The 24,199-nt window shown below is 39.6% G+C and overlaps 1 protein-coding gene across 9 annotated transcripts; it reads right to left on the reverse strand.

The window, feature by feature from the left end:
• Positions 1–3,775: 3,775 nt before the first annotated feature.
• Positions 3,776–23,693, reverse strand: mbd1b (methyl-CpG binding domain protein 1b). Of its 9 annotated transcripts, none has more exons than XM_080026727.1 (17): positions 23,561–23,693; positions 22,322–22,874; positions 21,258–21,398; positions 20,860–20,998; positions 15,411–15,718; positions 15,183–15,265; positions 15,048–15,088; positions 11,904–12,044; positions 11,726–11,797; positions 11,413–11,433; positions 11,205–11,297; positions 8,147–8,305; positions 7,877–8,038; positions 7,675–7,758; positions 7,511–7,594; positions 6,912–7,052; positions 3,776–6,432 (listed from the first exon to the last, which is right to left on the reverse strand). In XM_080026727.1, the coding sequence occupies exons 2-17, from the start codon at positions 22,666–22,668 to the stop codon at positions 5,965–5,967; spliced, it is 2,484 nt and encodes an 827-aa protein (XP_079882853.1). In that variant the 5' UTR covers positions 22,669–22,874; positions 23,561–23,693; the 3' UTR covers positions 3,776–5,964. The 9 variants fall into 9 exon arrangements, with proteins under 9 accessions (XP_079882853.1, XP_079882855.1, XP_079882854.1 ...); XM_080026729.1 differs by having other exon boundaries at positions 7,511–7,591; positions 7,699–7,758; positions 7,877–8,059; XM_080026728.1 differs by having other exon boundaries at positions 7,699–7,758; positions 7,877–8,059.
• Between the last annotated feature and the right edge of the window lie 506 nt (positions 23,694–24,199).

A 24,199-nucleotide genomic window follows, 5' to 3' on the forward strand; every position in this document is an offset into this window, starting at 1 on the left:
CCTCGCATTTCCTGCCTTTTTTAACGAAGATGCCACACAAACAATATGTTCCCCTGTTTACATATGTGCCGGGGTAGGCTACAAAGCACCAATGGAAATTGAGACATGTAGGATTTCATTGCACACGGTCCTTTAATTTACAGGCTGCTTTATAATGTGTTTTATGTGTGTGTGTGTGAGTCCTTAATAAAGATTATTATAATGAAGCTCAACGTGGAAAACATTAGCCTAAACATGCGTTCCCAAATTACGCCCGGCTTCCGAGGCTCCCACAGCAGCCATCCTGCATCTGCATGCGCTGCACCGAGTGGTAATAAAACACGTTGGACTCATTAATGCAAGCAATAACATATCGCAGGTGTGTCACTGACTCACACGATGACAACCCCCCACCCCCCACAATACATACAGTGTAAATGCACGTCCAATAGCCTAAATGAGTGAAAACGTCTTTCTTATCGGCTATCCTAGTGAGAGGCCTAGCAATTTATTTTCTTAATAGACGAATATAGGTTGGGTTGACGGCTATTCATTAATACGCCCATATAGGATGAGCAGGACATCTTGGAGCAGAATCCCCCCTCTTACCAGAGAGCATGACCGATGCCTTCGGAGGTCTCCGTAGTCCTCTGTAGCGAAACCAAGCCGAGAAAAATCATTCCTGGTTTAGACCCTACTATCTATGGTGAGACCACGGGACGACATCCACCTCAGAAAAAAAACGCTTCAATTAATTAAACGTGCGGTAGGCTGATTGGTGATATATGAAAAAAAGACCCTCGTTCATGGTGTCTTCGTATCCCAATTATAATTCACCAGCAGCCTCGAAACCTCGTCCGCTGTGCCGGAGCCCTGCGCATCTCAGCAGACCTGCTCCCAGAGAGAAGAACGGTTTCCCTTCTTCACCGGATGAAAACCCTCTATTCCACACACACAGCCAACCGACTCCACTGTCACAGCAACCATGCCCCTCCCAGATGTAAATCCCGTGACACAAACATTGTTATCCAGTTGTTGAAAAGGCACACGCACAATGACGTTGGATAGTGAAAAAACTGAAGAAAAAAACCAAACCCACACGCAAGCAAGAAAACAGCAACACAACTTGATGTGTGTGCTGCATATCCAAAGTCTCTGTGGAGAATGATTTTTTTTTTATATTTACATTTCAAGTGAAAGACCCGAAATGTAATTTAAAAAAAAATTGATTTCATTTTAGACAGGCCTATACACACAAACACATATAGGGGAGAACGGGGGAATGTGAGCCATCGGGTAATGTGAGACACCCCCTGTATCTAGGCAACGAACACATTTTTGGTCATGTGAGATATATGTTTTCAAGCCCCTCTCATTTCCCCGTGGCCATGAAAGAGAGGACCTCATGGTGATGTTGTAAGCATGTTTTTTTCACAAAAAATTATTTTTTGCATGTAAAAGTAAATTTTCCTGCTGTCAACTTAATCAACTGTTGTGCCAAAGCAAACTGATTCAGGTAGAAACATTTTTATCATACATGTTGATGAACTACCAACATATGAAACCATGTGATGATGAAAACTGAAGATTAGCCTGAATTGCTGAGAGAGGTAGTTTTTTCTCAAATTGTGGCAGTGGGGTAAAGTGAGACAAATGCTGTGGGGTAAGGTGAGACAGTGTCTGTGCCCTCTTTTAATGAATCCATTATATTTGGGGTAGCAAGTAGACTAGTTTGAAAAGGACAAAAGACAATGTGGGCCAGAGGTGGGGGTTGAATGGTTATAGGGGTGTCAGCAAGGGCATGGTTTGGCAGGTATGTATCTGGGGGACAGAAAGGTGACCTTTAACTTCAATGGACTGTAAGTAATATGTATTTATCAAATGAATGATCCAATTAAAACAAATGCAGAAAAATATTAATCAAAAACTCAAAAGATGGAAAATTACAGCTGGGTCTAGTCCTGTGTTCTGAGTCCCAGGCTGTTCAAGCTAGTCCTGTTTGTCCTTTGCTCTGACCCCCAGACACTAGCTGGCTCTAAGGGTCCTGTGTTCTGACCCCAAGACTGTTTTTTAAACTAACTGGTTCTATCTTTCATTTGAATGATAATTATTGAATATGAATTATATGTTGTATTTGATCAGAGTTACTTTCAAGTGTTTAGAATTTTTTTTTGCTAAATTGACCAAACCCCATGACTGTTACTTGTCCGACATTAGTTTTGGAATATTTGATCTTCAAGCTAGCTGTCAGGATTGTAACATTGTGTTGTTATGGTAGTTTAGAGTGGAAAAGGCAAGTGGTTCAGTTTACCCCCTTGATTTTTTTGGTCCGTCTCAGTTTACCCCAAAGCTAGGGTAAAGTGAGACACATGACAAAATGTTTTGAAACAATCATATTTTCACTTAGCCTGGTCCAACCAGACCATTGTACTTAATTTAATTTGTACAGAAGGTCTGGAAGTGCTGTAATTGGCAAACGTTCACTCACTTGGAGGCGGGTGTCTGTTGAAGTTTAAAACTATTGGATCTGCCCAGTGCCACTCTGGATTAGCCAACCAATCACATCACGTTTGGTCAGAAGTATGTCATGAGCCGGCTTCTGACGGTGCGTTTCAGTTGTACAGGGAAATAGGAAATTTCCGACCTCACTATATTGTAGTCTATGGATCTACCGGTACCTGGCAACGGTAACTTGCTAGAGCCTAACTTTTAGTTATTTGGATGAAAAAGGTTGTAGGCGTCCATACTTTCCCGAGCAGATGCACTGGAACACAAACAGGTCGGAACTCGGAACTACCAAGTCGGAAATTTCCGAGTTCCGAGTACGAAGGAACGCAGCATTCAACTGAAACTGGAGCGCGACTTCGACGTCATCGTTCTCAGCCACTCGCTCTGATCGCTGATTGGACCGCCAAAAATTTGGATGAGATCCCACTAACACACCCCACCCCCAGACTGACTACTGAAGTGAAATGAAAATTGAGCGGAAGTAGGCAGGCGGGCGGAGCCAGGCTAATTTTCACTGCCGTTGGTCCTGAATAAATTCTGATAACGTACATTGAAACATCCTGAATTAATGGGAAATGTGTACATTTGACTGATAAATAATTTTAGCTCGCTAAGAGGAGAGCAAATGTAAACAGTGTCTCACATTACCCCGTTCTCCCCTATATTTTAAGTGTGTCTATGGACACTGAGTATTGAATTACATTATAACTAGGTTATTGAAAGGTTTTATTGCTCTACATTACAGCATGGGCAAAAAAATAAGAAGTTATATAGTTTGGACTCAGCATTTTCTTACATTATCAACCAGTTATTGTTATTTTAAAGTTATTGGGTTTGTAAGTGACAAATCCAAGATAGTACACGACTAGTACATGTACAAACGAAATAAGCTAGCTGGCTGAAAATGGTGCAATGGTCTGCTATCCATATAGCCTACCATCAATATAATTATTAGTCAGATATCTGGTTTAAACCAAAGTAAATACATCAAAGTTAAAGAAACATGACAACAACTTGTAGTGCCCAATTCCATGTGAACACCGGAGCCTTACCCTTTTGCTTAGAACAATGGATGCCAAATATTCATGCCTACACAACAGTTTACTATAGACCTAAATCATCCAAGAGTTTCAGCCTAGGAAGTCCATCAGCTATACTATATTCTGAAAGGCAAGTCAGCAAGAAAAGTGTATTTGCACACTGAAAGACAGGACATTTGGAAAACTTTTTATTAATTTCAATTTAGTTTTAAATTCAAAATCATTAACAATAGACTTAAATTGATCCCAAACACTTCAAAGTCTGCACAACTACTTGAGGAAACGTTGATAACAAAAATAATTATAACATGACTAGAATGCATAATAAACCTGCACATTGTGAAAGTCATTGAATTACACCATTTGCATCCCAAATGGAGAGGTGGACGGTGGAACATAATGACACAATTTAAACAAAATCCAGCAAAAAGGTAAAAAAAACACCACTCATTACACTATCTAAGAACATAAATAAAAGGATGGAGAGGGCTATTCTGTGAGCTTACAAAGGAAAAATACACACTGTGTTTTCAGGATTGCTACATTTCATGATTTCAGGAGTTAAATCTGCCCATCGAAACCATCTCATCTTTTCTAAAGCATCTGCCACAGCCCACGTGATGAGAAATTTGAAAGATATTCCGATTTGTTTCTGGATTTTGCCTTAAAATAATATCGTCTATAGCAGTGCTTCTCAAATGGTGGGGCGCGCCCCCTTTTTTTGCTAGCAAGCGCGATGTGTGCTTGTGTATGGTCATAATCGCGCAACAGGCCGCGATTTGCAGTGAATAAATGTCCACATGTATCTCCAAGTGTCTCTGTAGGCTATTTAAAAAGAAATCAAGCAAGTAGACTAATAATAACATTAATGAATTTTAGGTTATTGCATCACAGAAGGCATATTGGCCTAATAAAAAAACACCACCTTAACTATGTTTACAGTTTAAACATGTTTTGAATGAAATGCAAACCTCAGTTAATCATTTGCTCTTGTTTCTCTGTTCTGAGATTCACACAGACTGAGCAGTCTTGTTTAAATGTTACAAATTGAGCTAATAAACTGAACTTCGATTTTTTAAGAAGTTGCTGCAGAAGTTATCTCCGCTAATTTTTTTAATCTAATCTGATAATAAGGTGATTGTATGCAGAATGCTCATGCCAGAAACTCATACAGTGTTTTTGTAAAGATAAATATTAGCAGGTTCTCAATAGTATTTCAATTTAGGGGGGGCGCGAAAAAATTTCTGTCCCCTAGGGGGGGCATGACAGAAAATTATTGAGAACCACTGGTCTATAGTGAGTTGTAACGTGAAAGTTCTTCCTTGCTTTTAAATAAATAAATAAAAGTCTACCAAGTGGTATTTAAAAAATACTCAGAGTGGATGTACTTACTGTTTTTTTGACAGTGATAATCTAACTATAAAAGGACTCTTCTATATCATATTGATCGAAATTATTGCAAACATATTATGCAAAGGAAACAACTTGCTTAAGTTAGTATCAACTAAGTCTGACCGTATTAGAGTCAATATTTTTTAAGCAAATTTGCCCACTGCCAAGCAATAAGTGTTGGAGAACTGATATCTCAAACCCAGCTCAATTCCATCGCTTAAACCCTGTCTGACCATAAAACCGTCATTAACTTCCATTACTTTGTATAGAATTATTGTGATGTTTTTTCTTTTGCATCTGTTCTAAAGAAATCAGAGCCTAGTATAAGGAATATAATAGGAGTCTCCTTTTCCTATTAATTTAACTGCACAAACTGGTAGGTAAACACTATCATTTAGAGGGTTAAAAATGAAGTGAGTGCCAATATTTAAAAGAAAGCTACCTCAATCTTTGGAGAAGCAATGGTTGTTCCTGAAAGAAATCAGTGAACATAAGAAAGGTCCAGCAGAAACCAACAAAGTAACTGCAACTGATTAAGAGATTGTAATGTGTAATATAACTTACTATAAAATGGAAGAGGTGGACAAGATGCAAAGATAATTATTATGACTTCGATCCACTGGTTTACTCCATTTTATGGTTAAAAAACCTTTGTTTAAGCAGTCTCCGATGGGGCTTGTGAATAAAGAAGAAGAAAGAAAGAATAAAATACTTAAATAATAACCATTAGAGCGGGGTTATGGATTCCTACAATAACTACATATCAGTTGGTTTATGGATTTCAGCTCTACCCATAATCTGAAGTAATGCTCATGAAGAACAAAAGCCCTACACCAATTCCAATGAGATCTGAGCAGAAACACAATTATTTTGTCACAGCTACTAGAATGCCTTTGGTGATTCCTCAAATATTCAATTCCTACTATTACAGTCCAGAGGTAATGTGTATATATAAAATACAAATAAAAAATTACATCTGCATTATAACAGAAAGTACCATAGAGAACCAATGGTCAGATTATGTCTGTGCCTGACATTTAAGTCCTCACTGCAACGCCCTGCAGTTGGTGCAGACGCTCACATTCTTCTGAACCAAGAAATCGCACGTGGACGCCCGCTCTAGTATGAGTGGGTCTTGGTCGGACAGTGGCTTTTTGGGGGCCAGTCCCGGGCACACCATGTAGCTCTCCAGGCCCAAGAGCAGATTGACCACCTCGTTCTCGGAGGTTAGGCGCGCTGGGTATTTGTCATACAGCGGGTGGGTGGGGAGCAGCGGCTGCTTCTGCACGGTCACCTGGTAGCAGAAGCCCGGGTCTATCAGTACCATGGTGTCGGTCATGCTGGACTGTTTGGAGCACTGGATGAGCTGCAGCTGAGGGCCCTCCACCATTATGGCGTACCACAGAATGGGCAGGATGGAGGAGCGCAAAGAGTGGAGCAGTTTCATCAGCTGGTTCTCCATGTCCACACCCATCCCAGCAGCATGGTCGGACAGACTGAAGATTTGTGTGATCTGGAGAAAGTGGCGGGTAGAAATTAAAAAGAGTTCTTTACCAAAACATTTTCAACACTTTTCCAAGAGATTTTCAACCAAAGTTCCATAACCTTATTTTAGGCCTGTTTCGCAATCAAATGGCTCAATAATGCTCATGTGTTATATTTGTCATTCGAAAGCTATAAATTATTAAACACCCACTTCCCAGATTTAAAACAATACTAATTCAAGGGAACTATTTTGGATAACATTTAGACATGTATTGGGATTTTATGAACATGTTTTTAACCTCTAAAAGTAGTATACATTCAAAACTTCAGTTCATTTCAAACCATTTGAACCACCAGGCCTGTAATTTTTTTGTTGTTGAAATTTCATAACTTATTTAGGAATTTCATGACCGTGGAAACCCTGAATTGATACACAAAATTGGTTTTGCATCATCTGTGGCTGTACTCTAAGACAGCCAATGTGAAAATTCTCAGCCAGAGGCTTACCATGGGCAACTCTTCTTCCTCTTCCATTTCCTCCTCCTCTTCTTCTTCGTAATCATCGTCTTCATACTCGTCTTCATCACCATGCCTGTGAGCGTCTCTACCAGCACGGGATCTCTCTGGGTCCCATCTGCTCGGCTGATCCTGAATTGATGAGGTTTGAACTCATGAACAATGAATTACAGCTACTACACCCCTAATGTCTACATAATGTTAATACATTTGTACAGAGGGAAGTTTTTCACACCTCCACTGAGAACAAACTGGCTTTGTTGTGGTGGTGGGGTCAGCGCTTGAGCTAGCAGTATAAACCTATACTCAACACAATACTATAGACCTTCAATAAATAACCTTCATTGACATTCTAATTTAAGAGAGATGTTAATTAAATTGTATTCCATTATACAGAATCTTAATTTTTTCCACTGTAATATAAATGGGGGGGATTGAATATCGAAGACACCTATCAGTATCAGACAACACAAATCAACATCAGACAATTTAATCAGCTCTTCTCTACAACAGTATACAATGTTGGCCTGATTGGAGAATACAATGTGCATTGTTACTTAAGTAAAAAGAGGCAAGAATGTTAAACTTACTTTTTCAATGTTGTTGTAGTTGCCGAAGTGAGGAACTCTGTCAGTCATTCCATTCTGTTGTTCGAAATCCAAACGATTTAACTGCTGAACAAAAAAAAATCAAGTTGAAACTCTGTTTGGTTAGCAAAGCGGAAAACATGTGGACGACAGGTTCATTTTCAAACCTGCATATCTGCCTGTTGTCTCACATTCAGTTCGTACTCGAAGGACAGTTTGCTACCACTGGGAGGCTCAGAGCTCCAATGTATCTGCAGCAGCAAACACAAACACGGTAAGAGGCCACTGATTCTGCTACTATCTTCAAAGAGAAACCACTTAAAAGTGTTTTTTTTTAATATTTGAACGCCAAAGGAATTGGAAACTCACTGTGTTTAAGCTACTGTCCTCATCTTCATTGTCACTAAAGTCTGCACCGGGTGGTAGTCCTCTCTGTCTCTTGAAATTTGACTTTCGACTGTATGTGTAGTGAGGTTTAGGCCTGCCTAGCAGCCTTGAGCGCGGACCAGTAACATGGCCACCTTGTCCCGACTTGGAAGGCAACAAGTGTCTCTGCCAAACGGAAGCAAAGACACATTTAAAACAAACATAGCGCTACAGCAAGAAACCACTAGTTAATCAAAATGGGTTAAGTTTTACCATAGCCTGCCTCCGACACTGACGCAGTCGACACTTCTGCCTCTTCTTGTTGCTGCCCCCAAACTTGGGTTTGTCTATGCAGAAGTCACATCGGCCACAGTCCTGCTGCAGACAGGCTTTACATTGTCCACAGGCTCGTCGCTTCCGCTTCTTAACCCACTGAGAACAAGAATGAGTAAGAAAACAAATCAAAAGAATTATAGTGCTTTGTTTGTCAACTATACAAGGAGAGGAATGGACATTTTGGGAAAAATGCTGACTGCTTAATCAAACTCCAAACCTTCTAAGATAAATATTCTACAACACAATAACGTAAAGTATAAAATACAAAGATACATTAAGTTTTTATCCATTTACTTAAACACGGTCGATAAGAGATGATTTCAAAGAAATGTCGACAAACAGAAAACACAACTATAAAGAAACTGAGACAACCAAATAACCTTTCCGAGTTACAAAAAAATGTCAGGAGTTAAAAAACACAAAAAATTTGGCAAAAAGTTGAAATATCACCAAAAAAGATGCTTGGCTGAGGTGGAAACCCTGTGCTATGTATAAAGAAAATGTGACTAAGTGATCAGCCACATCCAAAGAGAACAATCAGCGTGTAGAGCTTACAGACAGCAAATAAAGTTATACTACAGACGGGGTGTTGATTTTGTATGGTAACTACATGCAGGGGCGTAGCTATCATTTCAGAAGTGAGGGGGACAGATTGTTCAAGAGCAAGTCGAATTCTATTGAGTGATTTATCATCCTCGCATTCAATTGCGCCTCTCCTTAGTGGCTGACTAACCAAATAACCTCAAACAGCTACATTACGGCACAGACACAAGTAAATGATCAAGATCAAAGGTTTGAGCTGCCAAACTGGTTGAGTTGACACAGAATGACCCTCAGGCATCTACAGGGTAAATAGCCAGATACAGCTGGGATGAAATGTAGCCAAGGGAGGTCCTGATACCACCGTCTGTGAAATCTAAGAGTTAACTGCCAACTTCTGAGACACAATACTCGTAGGATCTGGCTGGTGTGGTTTTAGAGTGGCCACAAAATATCCGTCCTCTAAAGATTTGTCTACTCTGTCTATTGCAATACACAGAATGTGTGCAAAGATATATTAGAATAAAAATAAGAAGAGTAGTTGTGAAATAGCTGTGGAAATTAATCTCAGATTCACTCTTATCCTATAGATATTTCTTTAGCCAGTTATAAACTCTCCTCACCTGTGAAGCCTCTGGCTGATGGTCAGTGCTGCTGCCTGCTCTCTGTCCTGACCCCTGCTGTGAGCTGCTCTCTCCCTGCTCTGTCTATTGCAATAATACAGAACTCAAAAATATTTGCAGAGCAAATGTTTTGTATAGAATTGAGAATAGTAGCTATGGAAATTAATCTCAAAGTCAATCTTATGCTATAGATTTATTTTCTCTGCTAATTATTATCCCTCCTTACCTGTGAAGCCCCTGCATGACTGTCAGTGCCTTCTTCTCCACCTTCTCCTCCCTGCTCTTTCTATTGTAGCAATAAAGTTTTTTTTTTAATGTGCAAAGCAATAGTGAGCACAACCTCTGAGCAGAAATTAATGAATGGGTCTATTCCTAGCATTAAGCAATTTTAGGAAAAGTCAGGAACTTAGAAATGTAAGGGTTGTATTAGAACAGTATTTAAAAAGATTGCGAGAGATCTAGTGTTAACTGAGCTATATTGGCATTTATTAATTTGACAGCATGGACTTTGAACTAAAGGGATTTAAACTGGTTTGTGTCAAAATATAAGGTTTGAAATAAAATACAAGTGAAGTAAATACAATGTGCTCTGCAATTGATAACTTAATGGAATTTGTGACTTTTGAAATTCAAATGAAAGATAAATGTTAATTATCAGCTGTGTGTACAGAACACCCGATTCAAAAATGGAAGACTTTATAGAATACATGGGAGAAATACTTTCAAAGGCAAATCAAAAGAAGATATTTATCTGTGGGGATACAAACATTGATTTACTTAAAAAAAAAAAATAAAAAAAAAAAAACTCATTCACTGACTGAAGAATTTGTAAATACACTGCATGTTATGGGACTGCAGCCGAGGTCAGACAGACTGACTGTTTTGAATACTTTTGCAGATGTGTTTAGACTACTAGAGAAGAAATGGACAAGGCCATATCACTACGGTATCTGCATTGTCACAGGCAGAGAGGAAAATGGAAAGCATGTCTGTTGTACACTGTCAATGAATAAGGAGACCTAAAATTGTCTGTGTATTGGAATGCATCTTCTTAAAAAAAAAAAAAAAAAAAAAAAAAAACAGTTTTAACTGTATCAGTAGCTGTGTATTTGTGTATCTGAATCTTATGGCAGTGGGGGCGGGACCTGATAAGCCTTTGGCTTCTCCTGCCACCCTTCGGACGATAACACAAAGTAATATGTGTGAATATGCAAAGAGAAAATTGTGTATTGTGTGTAATTGTCCGGAATAATAAATAAATAAATAAATAAATAAATAAATAATGTAGATAACATTATCAAACGGCAAATGCACTTACACGTCCGTTTTGAAGAAAGAGTGCAAGGTTGTTTGCCTCTTGCTGGCTGGTTTACTGAACATTATTACAATAACAGCTTTCCAGCGAACGTCTCAATTGTGTGACGCGATCAGTATGCCACTGTGACGCCGTCTATTCATGGTGCGTTTAAGGACAGCTCGGAAAAACATGTCAAGACATGTAACAAATGAATTGAGCGGTTGTAAAAACTGCGGGGGACAGCGGGCACAGATACGGAAAGTGCAGGGGACAAGTACCTCGCGTCCGCTACGCGCCTGACTATATGGTTCCTATAGTGGTAACTACAGAAGTAAACAGTAACTGACATGAATTCAAGTTGACCACAGCTAGGCTTCTGGATGAAGGAGAAAAAACACCATCTTTCACTAGGCCACTATTCAGGCCTAAAAAGAGTCACTGTAACCAAATGGATTTTTTTGATTATTCTGTATCACTTTAGACAATACTACTCTTCCTGTCTGGAAGACAAAGCCCGGCGTGAAGAAAAACTCACATCATCATCATCGTCAGTTGACATGTCATCGTCGTCATCAACGTCCACATTTACGGAGTAGTTTTCCGTGTCGCTGTTTCTGAGACTCGGGTGCTGTGGGAAGAACAACTTCTATCAGTGAGATCGGGAAACCATCTTAGAAATAATAATATTGAATTTTGAATATATAATATTAGATATTACTGGGTGTTGTGTTCCAAAAAGTTACCTGTGAGTCTGCAACTTCACTCTATGAAAAACAAACAGAAGGCTGTCAGAACTTGCAAGAGATCAATGAGTGATTCAGTGTCAAAAGCCCAAAGCATTAAAAATCCATGTCATACAGTGTGTACACAGAGTGAAGCAAGTCTGACCCTGACAGTAATCCTGTAGAACAATGGATTTGAAAGATGTGTGCTTCTATAAACAGTTGAGTTCACAACCAATTGATTTAAATCTGCTACCAAAAAAATGGTCTCAAAACATAACAGTTTTTTAGCAGTTAATTAACATTCTACAGGATAATATAAAGTTGAGTGTACCTGCAAACTGATGCTGTCATCAAATGCTTCAGGGAAGTCATAAGACTTTGGCTGTGCGAAGCTTCCAGGGCCCTGATGGAACATGGGGGAAGGTGGGGGGGGGGGGAGTAACGAGTTAAAAACCAACATCATAACAAACAATAAGCATGAATACCTGCCGTGTATCCTGGAAACGTACCTTGCGAATAGGACAAATACATTTGCGTTTCCGACATATGCGTCTCCGGGACTCGGGGCTATTCTTTCCGTGCTTGCAGTTTGCACACTGGCCACAATTCAGTGAGTTGTGGCATCCAACACACTGTCCACAAGGAATCCACTACATGTGACAGGAACACAACAAATAGAGGGGTTGTGTATATTAATATCCAATGTTTTGTTGTAATGTTGTTGTTTTCTTTTCTCTAAACATTTGAATACATTTTTTCACCATATTCTGGATAAAACATACAGGAAAGTTGTCTTTTCTTAAGTGAATACAAACAGACCTCATATACACAAAGCATTTACAATGTGGGTATTCTGAATACGTGGTTTAAAACACTGCTTTATTGATTGATTCCAAGCAGACCATACGTTAACGTTTAAGGCTGGTTAAAGAGGCTAGTATGTAGGGCTCTATGATTTCTGCGATAACGAAAACAAGGATGGAATCACGGAATCGGGCAATAAAAACGGAATCTACTGTTAACACGGAATGCAGTGGAATTCGCCATTATTTTACAACACGAGTGAAATTAAAGCAGAACTAGGGAGGAATTCTAATTTGGCAACATCTAAGGGCCAAAATACTGCCGTGAAAAGTAGAGCCTGGCAACAGTACCAGTAATGTAACACACGCCACCAAACCCTGTTCAGAAATCTGTCTATTCAATGTTTACTTAATAATTTATTCATATACCTAACTCTGGAATGTACATAACTTCATTTATTGTTAATAATGTGGACTGTTATTAAATTTGGCATATAATGAAAGCATCTAAAAGCACGTAATCATGTTAAACATTTACTGTTTTGAAGTTATTAATTCCACTTGCTCCCGCAGGTACACAGCAAACGGTGGTCTTATATTCAGATATTTGCTTAAGGGAGTGTTGTTGTATTGTGGAACGGGCGCTGCGGTCCGAAATTCCAGTCTCAACAATGTTTCCTTACACGCAATTTTAACTCTAGCATCTACAGCCCGTTGTTTTCATGTAGTGTAACTTGTGTGTTTATATGTGTTACATTATTCAGCTGTTGCTATGATGTCTATAGGCTGTGGCTAACGCTGATGCTAATGTTAGTAACAAGCTCGCTGTCGGACAATCGACTGTAGGTTGGTGTTGCATCCCACTGTTGGGTGAAGCTAGCCTGGTCCAACCAGACCATCGTACTTCATTTCATTTGTACAGAAGGTCTGGAACTGCTCTATTTGGCAAACGTTCACTCACTTGGAGGCGGGTGTCTGTTGAAGTTTAAAACTATTGGATCTGCCCAGTGCCACTCTGGATCAGCCAACCAATCGCATAATGTTGGTCGTGACGTATGTCATGAGCCGGCTTCTGACGGTGCGTTCCAGTAAAGGGAACTCGGAAATTTCCGACTTCACTACATATTGTGGTCTATGGATCTACCGGTACCTGGCAACGGTAACGTGCGAGAGCCTGACGTTTAGTTATTTGGACGAGAAAGGTTGTCGGCGTCCATACTTTCGCGGGCAGATGCTCTGGAACACAGACAGGTCGGAACTCGGAACTACCAAGTCGGAAAACTCCAAGTTCCGAGTATAAAGGAACGCAGCATTCGACTGAAACCGGAGCGCGACTTTGACGTCATCGTTCTCAGCCACTCGCTCTGTTCACTGATTGGACGTTCCGAAATTTTCATGAGCTAAAGCTGAGAAATTCACCGCAGCCCCAGACTGACTACTGAAGGGAAAATTAAATTTGAGCGGAAGTAGGTAGGCGGGCGGAGCCAGGCTAGGGTGAGGCTCTCTCCCGCATGTAAAAGCCTGTCCAATAATCACTCTAGTCCAGCTTCTTGAAAAGTAAATGTAAAAGAAAATATTTAATGCGTTAGGCCTACTTGAAGCACAAAATTATTGGCTTTATTTTCCGTTATACCCAACAAATCTGTTTTTTTCGTTTTACAGTCATGTAGTTGTTTTTATTTGAAGCACATGATTTTGAATAGCACTAAAAACAGTGCAATGTTGTGATGTATTTTAAATGTAGTCTTATATCAGTGATTCTTGAGAACCGGGACAAAAGGCTGTCTTCCATATGTAACTGCTGTTATGTTTAAAACTAAAAATATTTAAAATTGTAGATGTTATTAGGGATTAAGAATAGAATGTCTGGAGCACAATTATCCACTTAAATGAAATTTTATCATTATTATGTCAAATATATGACACTTGTTATCTTCTCACGACTCAGAGAAGGTTTCAATCTTTTATGCAATAAAACCTATTAAAAATGCACTTTAATTATTAAAAAGAGCTTTTTTCATCAAAAGCAACACTAAATAGTCTCTCATATCAATAAAAACAGTTTTTCTACAACACATTCATGTTTTATAAGGATTCTAAGTGGTGGGACCACTTAACACCGTCAGACATTTCATTATGTAAAATGTAATAAAATCAGGCGAAATAAGGTGCAGCTGTCACTTTGAAGGACCTCTTGTCACATTCTACCTCTGTAGAGTACATTAGAGTCAGACAGGCTCTGATAAGTGTTGTAGTTTTAGAATATTTTACATTCCGAATCTTGAAAGTCCTGTGTCACAACCATGATATGTCAACACCGACTTGGGACAATTTCTGAAGATGTTATTTGAAATTTTTTGATAATTTTATTTTCCTGAAGTAGTTCATACTAGCACCTAACATCAACAGAAAAACCAAATGGCTACTAGATCAATTCCATTTGTTATGTTTAAGAAACGTTAAATATGTCAACACCGTTAGAGAGAAAATCTGACGGAGTTCATATCTGACGGTGGTGATAGGCCAATGACAGTAAAAAAAAAAAAAAGCTTGGAGGTTGTGTCAAAGCTTAGCTCAGTATTTGCCAAAACATAGGTTTTGTATTTTTTCTACATTGCACCCTGTTTTGTCCCACTTCTCAAGAATATCTGATTAAATTGTTAGAATATATTCGTTCGCATTAATTAGACACTCGTTCTGATAATTAGATGAGTGTTAATTGCAAAAAAACAGAAGTCATGAAGATTAAAACGGAAAAAACTGAATTTGTTTAAAAAATAAAATGGATTTCATAGGGCCCTACATAGGTAGCTCACTCACACAGCTTGTTAACAGACAATACAGCCGTACCTTTCTGAAACGAACCATCGGATGCTCTCTTGTCCTTGCAGCTATGGAGAAAAAATATAAACATCATTGGATGAGTAAAACTGTCACTCTCCCCCCCCCCAGTCCTCAGCTGTGTCCTAGTTCTAACTGACATACCCCAACAGGAAGGACAGGAGGGCCTCTTCCTTTGTTTGTCATACCAGGTGCCTATGAAGGAAATACCACATTTCGAACAGACCCTGCAGGAAAACATGACAACATTCAATCCACCTGCATATAGCAACAACCAACCAAAAACAATAACGTTAATTGCTAATTACATCTATATTTTGAGTAATATGGTTTAATGATTTGAATATGAACTGAGGTAATAATGGGACTCACAGAGGGCTGCCCTCTGTCCCATTATCTCCATTAATGGCGGGCAGTGGGATGGGGACCGCTCTGGACGTTGTGGTAATAGGAAGTCTAATTGTATGTTCTGATGGTCCTGGATCCTCACTGCGAGAGCTTTGGTTTGGAGCTTCAAACGTGCTTAGCCAGGACAGGTATGCCTGGTTGGAGGGCTGGGCTTTGGGCTGGGCTTTGGGCCCCAGACTGGGGGTTATCCTGTGGTTGGAGTCTGGAGTGTCTGCCCCATCCCCTCTGTCCACCCAGCTGGACTCAGAGGAAGAACGCTCCTGGACCTTTTTCTAGAGGATGACAAAATAAGCAGAAACAAGCATGAAGACATACCGCACAATCCAAAGTAGTGATGGGAGTCGAGACCCGGTTCCTCTTCAGAACCGGTGACGAGTCAACCAATTCCTTGGAATCGTTAACATGCCTGCTTAACGATTCCGCTTATCGGTTCCGCTCGTTGCAAATGCGACATGACTTGACACTCACGCTGCGTTGTTTTGGTTCAGAACGCAGCAAACATGGCGTTGAGACAGAATCTCTCTAAATGTTGGTTGTTTTTCATTTGAAAAGACGACAATTCGGCCACTTGCAACAATTGTAAAGTTTCCATTTTGTCAAATGACGATCACGAGGACGAACCCAAAACAACACACAGCGGAACACGGCGGTCCGGTGATAAGGAAACAGTAGCCTACACTAAAGTTAAACAAGAAACTTTGTAACTACACACTTAAAATAAAGATCTCTGCCCATACAAAAAAAAGACTTGGATAACTTGAGGATTGACCGATCTGCAAATGTGTCTGATGACGGGCTGTTATATTAATAATAAACAGCGCGCTGCACATGAGAACAGCATACATAAAAGATCTCGTATCCTTCCTGAGAGGGCAAACATGATATTTTTTCTGCAAACAAATGGTTAATTTGCCAAAGTTGATAGTTGGTCTTATCTTTACAGAAGACTTTGTTGTATTTTTTTTATGTCAGTTGAATTTTATTTCAAGTTTAATGCAAATGAGCACAGTTAAAGCCACTACGAGTAACATTGCCTGTTGGCGGCCCCTTTGGACAAAAGCGGTAGTATTTTTAGGACGCCAGCTGTCGTGAAGCTGTTTTCTAGCTTGTGCCGGGCGTGCAAGATTCAAATAATCAGGAAGCAATATAGTGCATGTCCGTGTGTTGAAAGTGTGAGGGCACCGGACTCTTTTCGGCTCCGTGAGAGTGGTTAGTGACACAGCGTCAACTAATGCCAGTCAGTGCTACACACACCTGACTTGCAATGAGTTGATGCAGTGTCACCTCTCACTGAGCTGAAAGATTCCGTGTCCTCACACAAAGCGAATGAACGAGAGACGGCAGTTAGTATGGATCACGATGAGGTAATGTGTTTATGTTGTTGTAAATAATGACTATTTCAGATGAATAGTGGTCATCTGATGATGCTGGTGAGGCAAAGTAAACTTTGTTTTAGTAGGCTACCTCTCATTCATTTAGGAGTAAACACTGCAGTCTAGTTCGCTCCCGTGAAATTGTGTATACGCCTATCACTCTCCCTTTTAGCGTTTCTTCATTGCATTTTCTTTTTTTTCTTTAATTGTTCAGCCCCGTTATCAGTCATTATGACGACAAATAACTGTCTCAAACAAGGCTCCCGCTCCCCTTCCCTCACCTGGAGGGATAGGCTTCTCAAATCGCATTGCTGCGCCACAATGAAATCTGCGACCAATACGGATATGTGACCATAGAGCCTGCACGCGTGAACCGAAAATCGGACAGGATGTGCGACCAGACCAAACGCAGTAATAAAAACTATATAAAAACGTCTTTCTTTGCACTGATGGTCTCGTTTGCTGTTAAAGGTAATTTATGATTATGAGAGGAAACATGAGGCTGTTTAAAAGATATTTAAATGTTACTCGTAGCCGCTTTAATATTCCAAAAGGCACAAGCTCTTCCTTGACTGTTTTCAGTCTGTGTTTTTAGTTTTTAGGGAACAACATAATGGCATTTGGGCTTAAAAAGGCAAACTTTTTTTTTGTCCAGACCAATTAATGTGAAAATTAACAATTTCCTAATCCTAAAGTACTCTTGATAATCTTTGCACACACTAGACACACTTCTGATCAGATATTTAAGCAGGTTAATACAAATAAACTAATTTGTACTTATTTTCTCACTCAATGAGAATCGATAAGAGAATCCAGGCCCGGCCTGGGCATAGGCAGTATAGGCAAATGCTAGGGGCGCATCCATCCGCAGGGGGCGCCACTACAAAAAAAAAAGAAATGGGCTACCAAAACTTTATTTTATTTTATTTTACTAATACTGTTAATACTATAATTTCAAAATATGATTTAAGCTTAAAATATGACAACTACTGAAAAATTGAAGCGCCCCCCCTTTCCTCCGATAGACTCTTCCAGATTTCTGGCGATCAGCCAGGTATCTGAACGGTAACTTCACCGGTCGGAACCGGAAGAAAAGAGCGCACACCATGTCAAAAAGACAAAAGCTTGCTCATACCAAGGGAAGACTGAAAAGGAAAAGAAGAGGAGGAAAAACATGACAAAGACAGAGGTAGGCTTACAGTGACGTTAATGTGATGAATGAATAGTGTGCTGCATTGTTTTAGCCGTAGGAGCAGTGTGTTAACTTGCTAGCTTACTTTTGGAAGATGGGTAACGTTACTCCCAGCTTAAGAGACATTTAGAAAGATTTTTCAGGTAGCCTACATCCCCTGTCATAACTTGCCAATTGCCAAAGTTTGCACTGCTTGTAATGGTTATTTGAAAGCTATTCCTTTTCCACTATAATTAATGGTTGTCAACCTTGGGTTTATTGTGTTAGTTTACATCAGTGTTAAAAGTGCACAGTATAATAACTGTTAATATTGCATACCTGAGGCAAGTCAAGTTTATTTGTGAGGCACTTTTCAACACAAAGTGCTATACATAAAACCATGAAATACCTGATTTAATAAAAAGCAGGAGCAAACTTTTCCGTTTGATTGTACCTTACCTATAGCTTTCCATTAGTTACTGCTTCTCTTCACTCTGGTTGGATGCTAAACTGCATTTCAATTTAATGACAAGAGTTTAATCTTATCTAATTTCCATTTTAAAGCTTTTTACCGTGTATTAATATAAATAATGTAACAACATGTATACTTCTCTTTTCTCTTCAGGTTTTCATTTGAAATACTTTGAGCCACCTGTCCTGCAGACATCTTCTCCACCTTAGCACAGCCCAGTGGTGCAGCATGAGGAATAAAGGCTTCACCAATAGACCCAAAGGCAAGAGTAGTCAGGCTGTAGCAAGGTGAGGTGAGCTTGTTGAGATATGAAGATGAGGTCTTAACATCTAAATGTAGACAGCTCTCTGTTGGAATCAAGTTAAATAGCAGTACAAACCTGTCGTTTAATTTTGTATAATAGCTTTTGTGTGGAATTATATTCAATGCAAAGTTATGATTTATTTAAACTATACTTGTAATAGATTATAATTTTAAATTTTAACGTCTGCATTTTTCTGTGCGAATCGTAATATTGTATTAATTTTTTTATGTTATGTCACTTGTTTTGTAATATGGTTTTTATTTTGTGGGTTATTTTCTATCTAAAATAAAATTAAATGTCAAAGACAAAGCTATCCCGTTCTGTGTGAGTGTATGAACAGTGGTGGACCTGACTGCAATGCAATGGGGGGCGCCAGCTAAAATCTTGCCTAGGGCGCCAAATTGGTCAGGGCCGGCCCTGAGAGAATTGATAAGGAATCAGGGGCCGTATTCACAAAACATTTTATCTTAGCGCTAAGAGTACTCCTAAGGAGCACTAAAAGTTCTTAGTAAGGAGTAATTTCTTAAAACCTATTCACAAAGCTGATAAGACCAACTTTTACTAAGGAATGGGAGGGACTACTAAACTAAGATAAGGGGGCGGGGTTGACCCTGTTGCTATGGATGACGTCATGTTCATACCTTCTATGCCCACAGTGATTGGCTGAAAGGGAATGAGAGCTAAGAGTGAATTTATGATAGAAACACTGTGGGAGATATCCATATCGTGTCGCTGTATTAAAGTTAAGAGTTTTTAATACAATAAATGACAAGTGACACTGATTTAACATGAAACCAAGATACTGCAGGGTTTCCCACACATTCGTTCACTATTAACCTATAGGCTACAATAGCGCCACATAGGTCTATTCATTTTACATTTTACAATGATTTGAATCGGGACAAATATCCTCATTGAACAGCTGCACGCCATGCACTCTCACTGTATTTCTCTCAACGGCGACTATGCAGCAATAGTCAGACAGCGACAAACCAGGAAATTCACAATTTGGAAACAACAGCCGGCGAAATCGTAAAGTGCATGCGGAAGGAAAAAGGCGAGACGCGCACCTATACAGACAGCGGACCTGTGGAACGGAGGAGATGCTGCGAAGCGCCACATAGGCTATAGGCCTATTCTAGTACGAAATTAAACCCAAACGTGACACCAACAGTAACTTTCAGCGCATCGTAAACCCAAAGCAACTGCAGGAAAAGGAACTTAATAAATATATATATGAATTATATGAATATAATACATATAAATGTGTCTATGCTTTCTAAATATAACTTCACTAAGATCATTAAACCCTCACAGTTATTAAAGGTACCTTTTGTTAAGCTCACTATCATTAAATCTCTCCAAAATGCCATCAAATGGTTGTCTGTGAATTACTCTTAGTGACTTAGGAGTCCTCTCGAGGACTCTTAGCTTTTCATAGATTTAGGAGCTAGTTTTAGCGCTAAAATGCTTTGTGAATTACACTTATCTTAAAAAGTTAGGAGTCCTAAAATTAGGAGTGAAACGCCCCTTATTTTTGAGAGTTACTCCTAAATCAGCACGTTAGGACCTACTCTTAGCCTTAAAATGTTTTGTGAATACGGCCCCAGATCAATAAGCAGAATCGGAATCAGAATCGTTAAATTCTTATCAATTCCGATCCCTAATCCAAAGTATAAAATGCTTTTTAAGGGCCTTTTCCACTACATGGCACTGGCTCTACTCTAACTATACTCGCTTTTGGGAACGGGTTATTGTCTGGAGGTGCAATTTCATTACAAGAGAGCATAATAGCACCTAACGTTAACCAACATGCTTATGTGCACCGCCTTATTGTCAGAGAGTTGCTGGTAGACAATCTCATTCGGAGAGCCGGTACCATGAAGTGGAAAAGAGCTTGTATGTGCTATACCAGTATGAAATGCAGAAGTATTGTATTGGTTTGTTTTAAAAACAGCAAACTTTGCCTGAAGGTTACAAATTTGCATGCACGCACTCAGAAACAGACTGCGTCTTAAACACCTGTGTGTCTTATGTACCGGATTTTATGGTCTTAAATGTTTTAAGCTTAAAAAGATAAAATAGCCTGTTACCTTCACTCTTACTCGAACTCTTGGGGGTTGTGGCTCGCCGCCGTGGAACCTTCCTGCCTTGTATTCAAAGGTCGACAAATCAACGCCCACCATCACTGAAATCAGTTCTACTCGGCTCCTTACTCGATCACCCCGTGGACTGCAAAAGAAAAAAACAAATGAGAAGAGCTGGAAGACATCACCAAAACATATAACTGCTTGTCCAGCAATCAAAGTTGTGACTGCTACAAACTAACTGCTTTCTAAGGCTGAAAAGAACCAGTAGAAGGAGAGTCATGAGAAGTAGAAAAGTGGAATCCTTGACCACAGAGTAAATGTATGATTAAGAAGTTTCTGTCCCCTTTATTGAAAACAACCATACGTTGGTATTATGCAAATGTATTCAATATAGTATTTACCTCAGGTAATAGACATCCTTCTGTCCGATGCTGCTACCCGACTGCCGAACAACTTCTTTGCGTTTCCAACCGTCTCCAAGTATTGGCCATTCTTCCCATCCTTCATCGGGATGGGTTCGCTTACGGGGGGGACGCTTAAGCCTGAATTTAAAAAGAGGAGATCAGAATGACACATTAAAAATCTTTATATCTCATGGGATACAGAAAATGCACATGAAACAATCAAAGAAAATGTTAGCAGGCTAAGCTCATTTTAATTTTTAATTATTTATTTATTGACTAGTGCAGTGCCCATTCAGGATGTGCCGGTGCCACCGTTTGGATGTTGATACGTGTCTATTAACGCTGTCACACTCGCCACTGTGCTCCTGTGGGTCCTAGGAACACACTCACTAAGTGTGAAGACGATCAGACTGAGAGAACGTAGGACAGATAGACATACAGGTGCTTCTAAAAATGTTTTTAATATCAAGGTAAAAAGTCCATCCTTTCATTTATTCTAGATTCATTACAGTGAAAAATGTAGGACCCTTTTGTTTTAATTTTGATGATTGCGGCTTTCAGCTCATGAAATAAAAAATTCCAATATCTTAAAATATTTGAATATTACATAAAATCAATAAAAGGTTTAATACAGAAATGTCAACCTCCTGAAAAGTATGTGTATGTCTAGATTAATTTCACTTTATGTGTAATGCATTCAGAATATGGAAGTTTCACTTTTCTTAAAAGAAAAAAAAAAAACTTTTCATTGACATACACTTTTTTTATACATGCACCTGCATATATAGTTCTTCATTTATAGTTTTTTGTTCTGTAATATTGTTGTTGAAAGAGTTAATGAGGTGAGTGTGACTGTCAGGCATGCACATGGCCAACAATTATATATTGTACCCAAAGATAATACTCATTATAGGACTACAGTATGAGATATAAAAGCTCTGCAGACAACCGACATTCTAGAAAGAACAATTTATGTGTAGGCATATTGCACGATTATAACACAGACTAAAAAGACTAAAAAGACTAAGGTAAAAAAGGTAAAACCACATTATTGAACCTACTGATAGATCTTTCTGCCGACCTTCTCGCTGCCTGCTACGCTCTCAGTCTTTTCACTTTCTCCTGCCAGGCTTTCTTCATCTGGATCATTCCTATCAAAGCTATTCGCCTCATCATCATCCTCCAGCGGCTCAAACCAGTCAACAAGAGGCTCTCCACCGGGGGCTTTGTCCTCTTCCTTTGCCTGTGTTGTTGTGGCTTCCTCATTCATATTTGATGGGACCTGGGCCGGTTCTGCCACGGAGGTGTTTTCTGCTTCGCTGCTACTCCTCTTGGTTGTGCTTTGTACCACATCCTCCACCATAGGCTGTATGCCAGGGTCCCGGCTCTCAACTTGTTCCTCGTTCATCGATGCACCAGTGTAGGCTTCAAACGGGGCCAAAGTGGGTTTTTTTTTTCTGGATCGAGACCAGCAAAATACCCTTACACTTGATCCTGCATCCAGACGTGATGTATTTTTTTACACTGTACGTGGACTTTAGTTTTGGGCAGGCAGGCAGGTGAACAGTTAGGATGGAGGATGGTTGACAGCTGCTCACTTTTTCATGACAGAACCTGAAAAAGAGGCACTTGCTTAGGAACAGACATTAAACACACCATTTGTCAAGTACAGCACAGTAACAGCAGCTAACATAACGTCCGGGTGTGCTACTGAAGGGTAATGTTGGCCTTTACCAACTCGCTAATAACATGTTTTATACGGCACGGCAGTAACTAAAGGAGCAGACATTGCTGTAAAGATGCGCAGATATTGCTGTAAAGATGCACAGCCATTTAAAATTATATACAACGTAACCGTGTAACAGCTAATGACACAGATGTTTGTCCCAATCTAGTAAACGCTAGCTGTCTAGCTTCCGTATAGCAAGAACCAACTAAACGTCTATTCACCGTGGTTATTAGCACTGGAGTGAGCGTAGCCAATGTTAGCCAGCAAATACAACGTTAGCGAAACTCAACTGCTGGTGCTCCGATTCTCCGACACTGGTGCCGATTATTTCTTAATACGTAGATTAGCGACATGCCACATAACAACAGCGCCATGTCAATACAACATACCGTTATATGTAAGGCTAATTGGAGTATTAACAGTGCACCTTAAAAAAGGAAGTAGTAGCCACCGTTAGCTAAAGCGCTCCTACATGGTTCATATACTGCACTGTTTCCTTCACTAGTTAAGAGCCGTGGGTCGATACCCGTTTACAAATACTTGCGTTTGGATGTGCCAACAAAACACACACCTTAAAGGTTATAATCCGCAGATTCCTGGCACTTTAATTGCAATAGCCACCACTTCACTGGGCAAGGTAGAGCTAGCTAGCTTCCCCTGAACCAAGGAAGACACTGAAGATGCAACTCGGTTTAGCTAGCTAGCTCATGGATGTTAGAGCTGACTGACCCCGCCTACAGATAAGACTACACTTCATCACAGTAGCCTGAAGGCCTATCGCTCAAACAACACAAACTTTTCATAAACAAATACTGTTACCCTTGTTGTTCAATTTCAGTCACTTATAATATAGGTTACTTTAAAATACATTTGTTTCGGCTATTGTTTTATAGTAATAATAAGCAGGAACAAAAGGCCAGGCCCTTTTAGCGATTAGCTAGCAATATGTATTGCCATAACACAACCACTTAGTGAGACATTAGATTGTTTTCGTTATTGAGTCGTTGTCATGAGGTTGAAACATTTCTCGTGCACTTTCCCAATCACGGAAACAGGTTTAGAAGTGAATCAACGGAGTGAATTATCTCATCCCGCCTTTATCCTCTTTGATGAAAGGCCTATCTGTCCCATGTTCACCATCTGTCATTTCAATTTTTAAATTTTTAGGCGTTTATTGAAGTCTGGCAAATAAATACATTTTACAACATTG

Source organism: Ammodytes marinus (genome assembly GCF_949987685.1).
Source record: "Ammodytes marinus genome assembly, chromosome: 4".
Taxonomy (NCBI): Eukaryota; Metazoa; Chordata; class Actinopteri; order Uranoscopiformes; family Ammodytidae; genus Ammodytes; species Ammodytes marinus.

Bases quoted from the DNA above. Each gene is read 5' to 3' on its own strand.
- mbd1b (XM_080026725.1), bottom strand. From the start codon at position 22,668: ATGAACGAGGAACAAGTTGAGAGCCGGGACCCTGGCATACAGCCTATG. The intron at 11,298-11,412 runs GTAACTTTTTGG...TTCTTCCCACAG, and splicing joins GTGAAGTTGCAGACTCACAG to CACCCGAGTCTCAGAAACAG. The intron at 7,759-7,876 runs GTGAGTTTCCAA...TTGCTGCTGCAG, and splicing joins AGGACAGTAGCTTAAACACA to ATACATTGGAGCTCTGAGCC.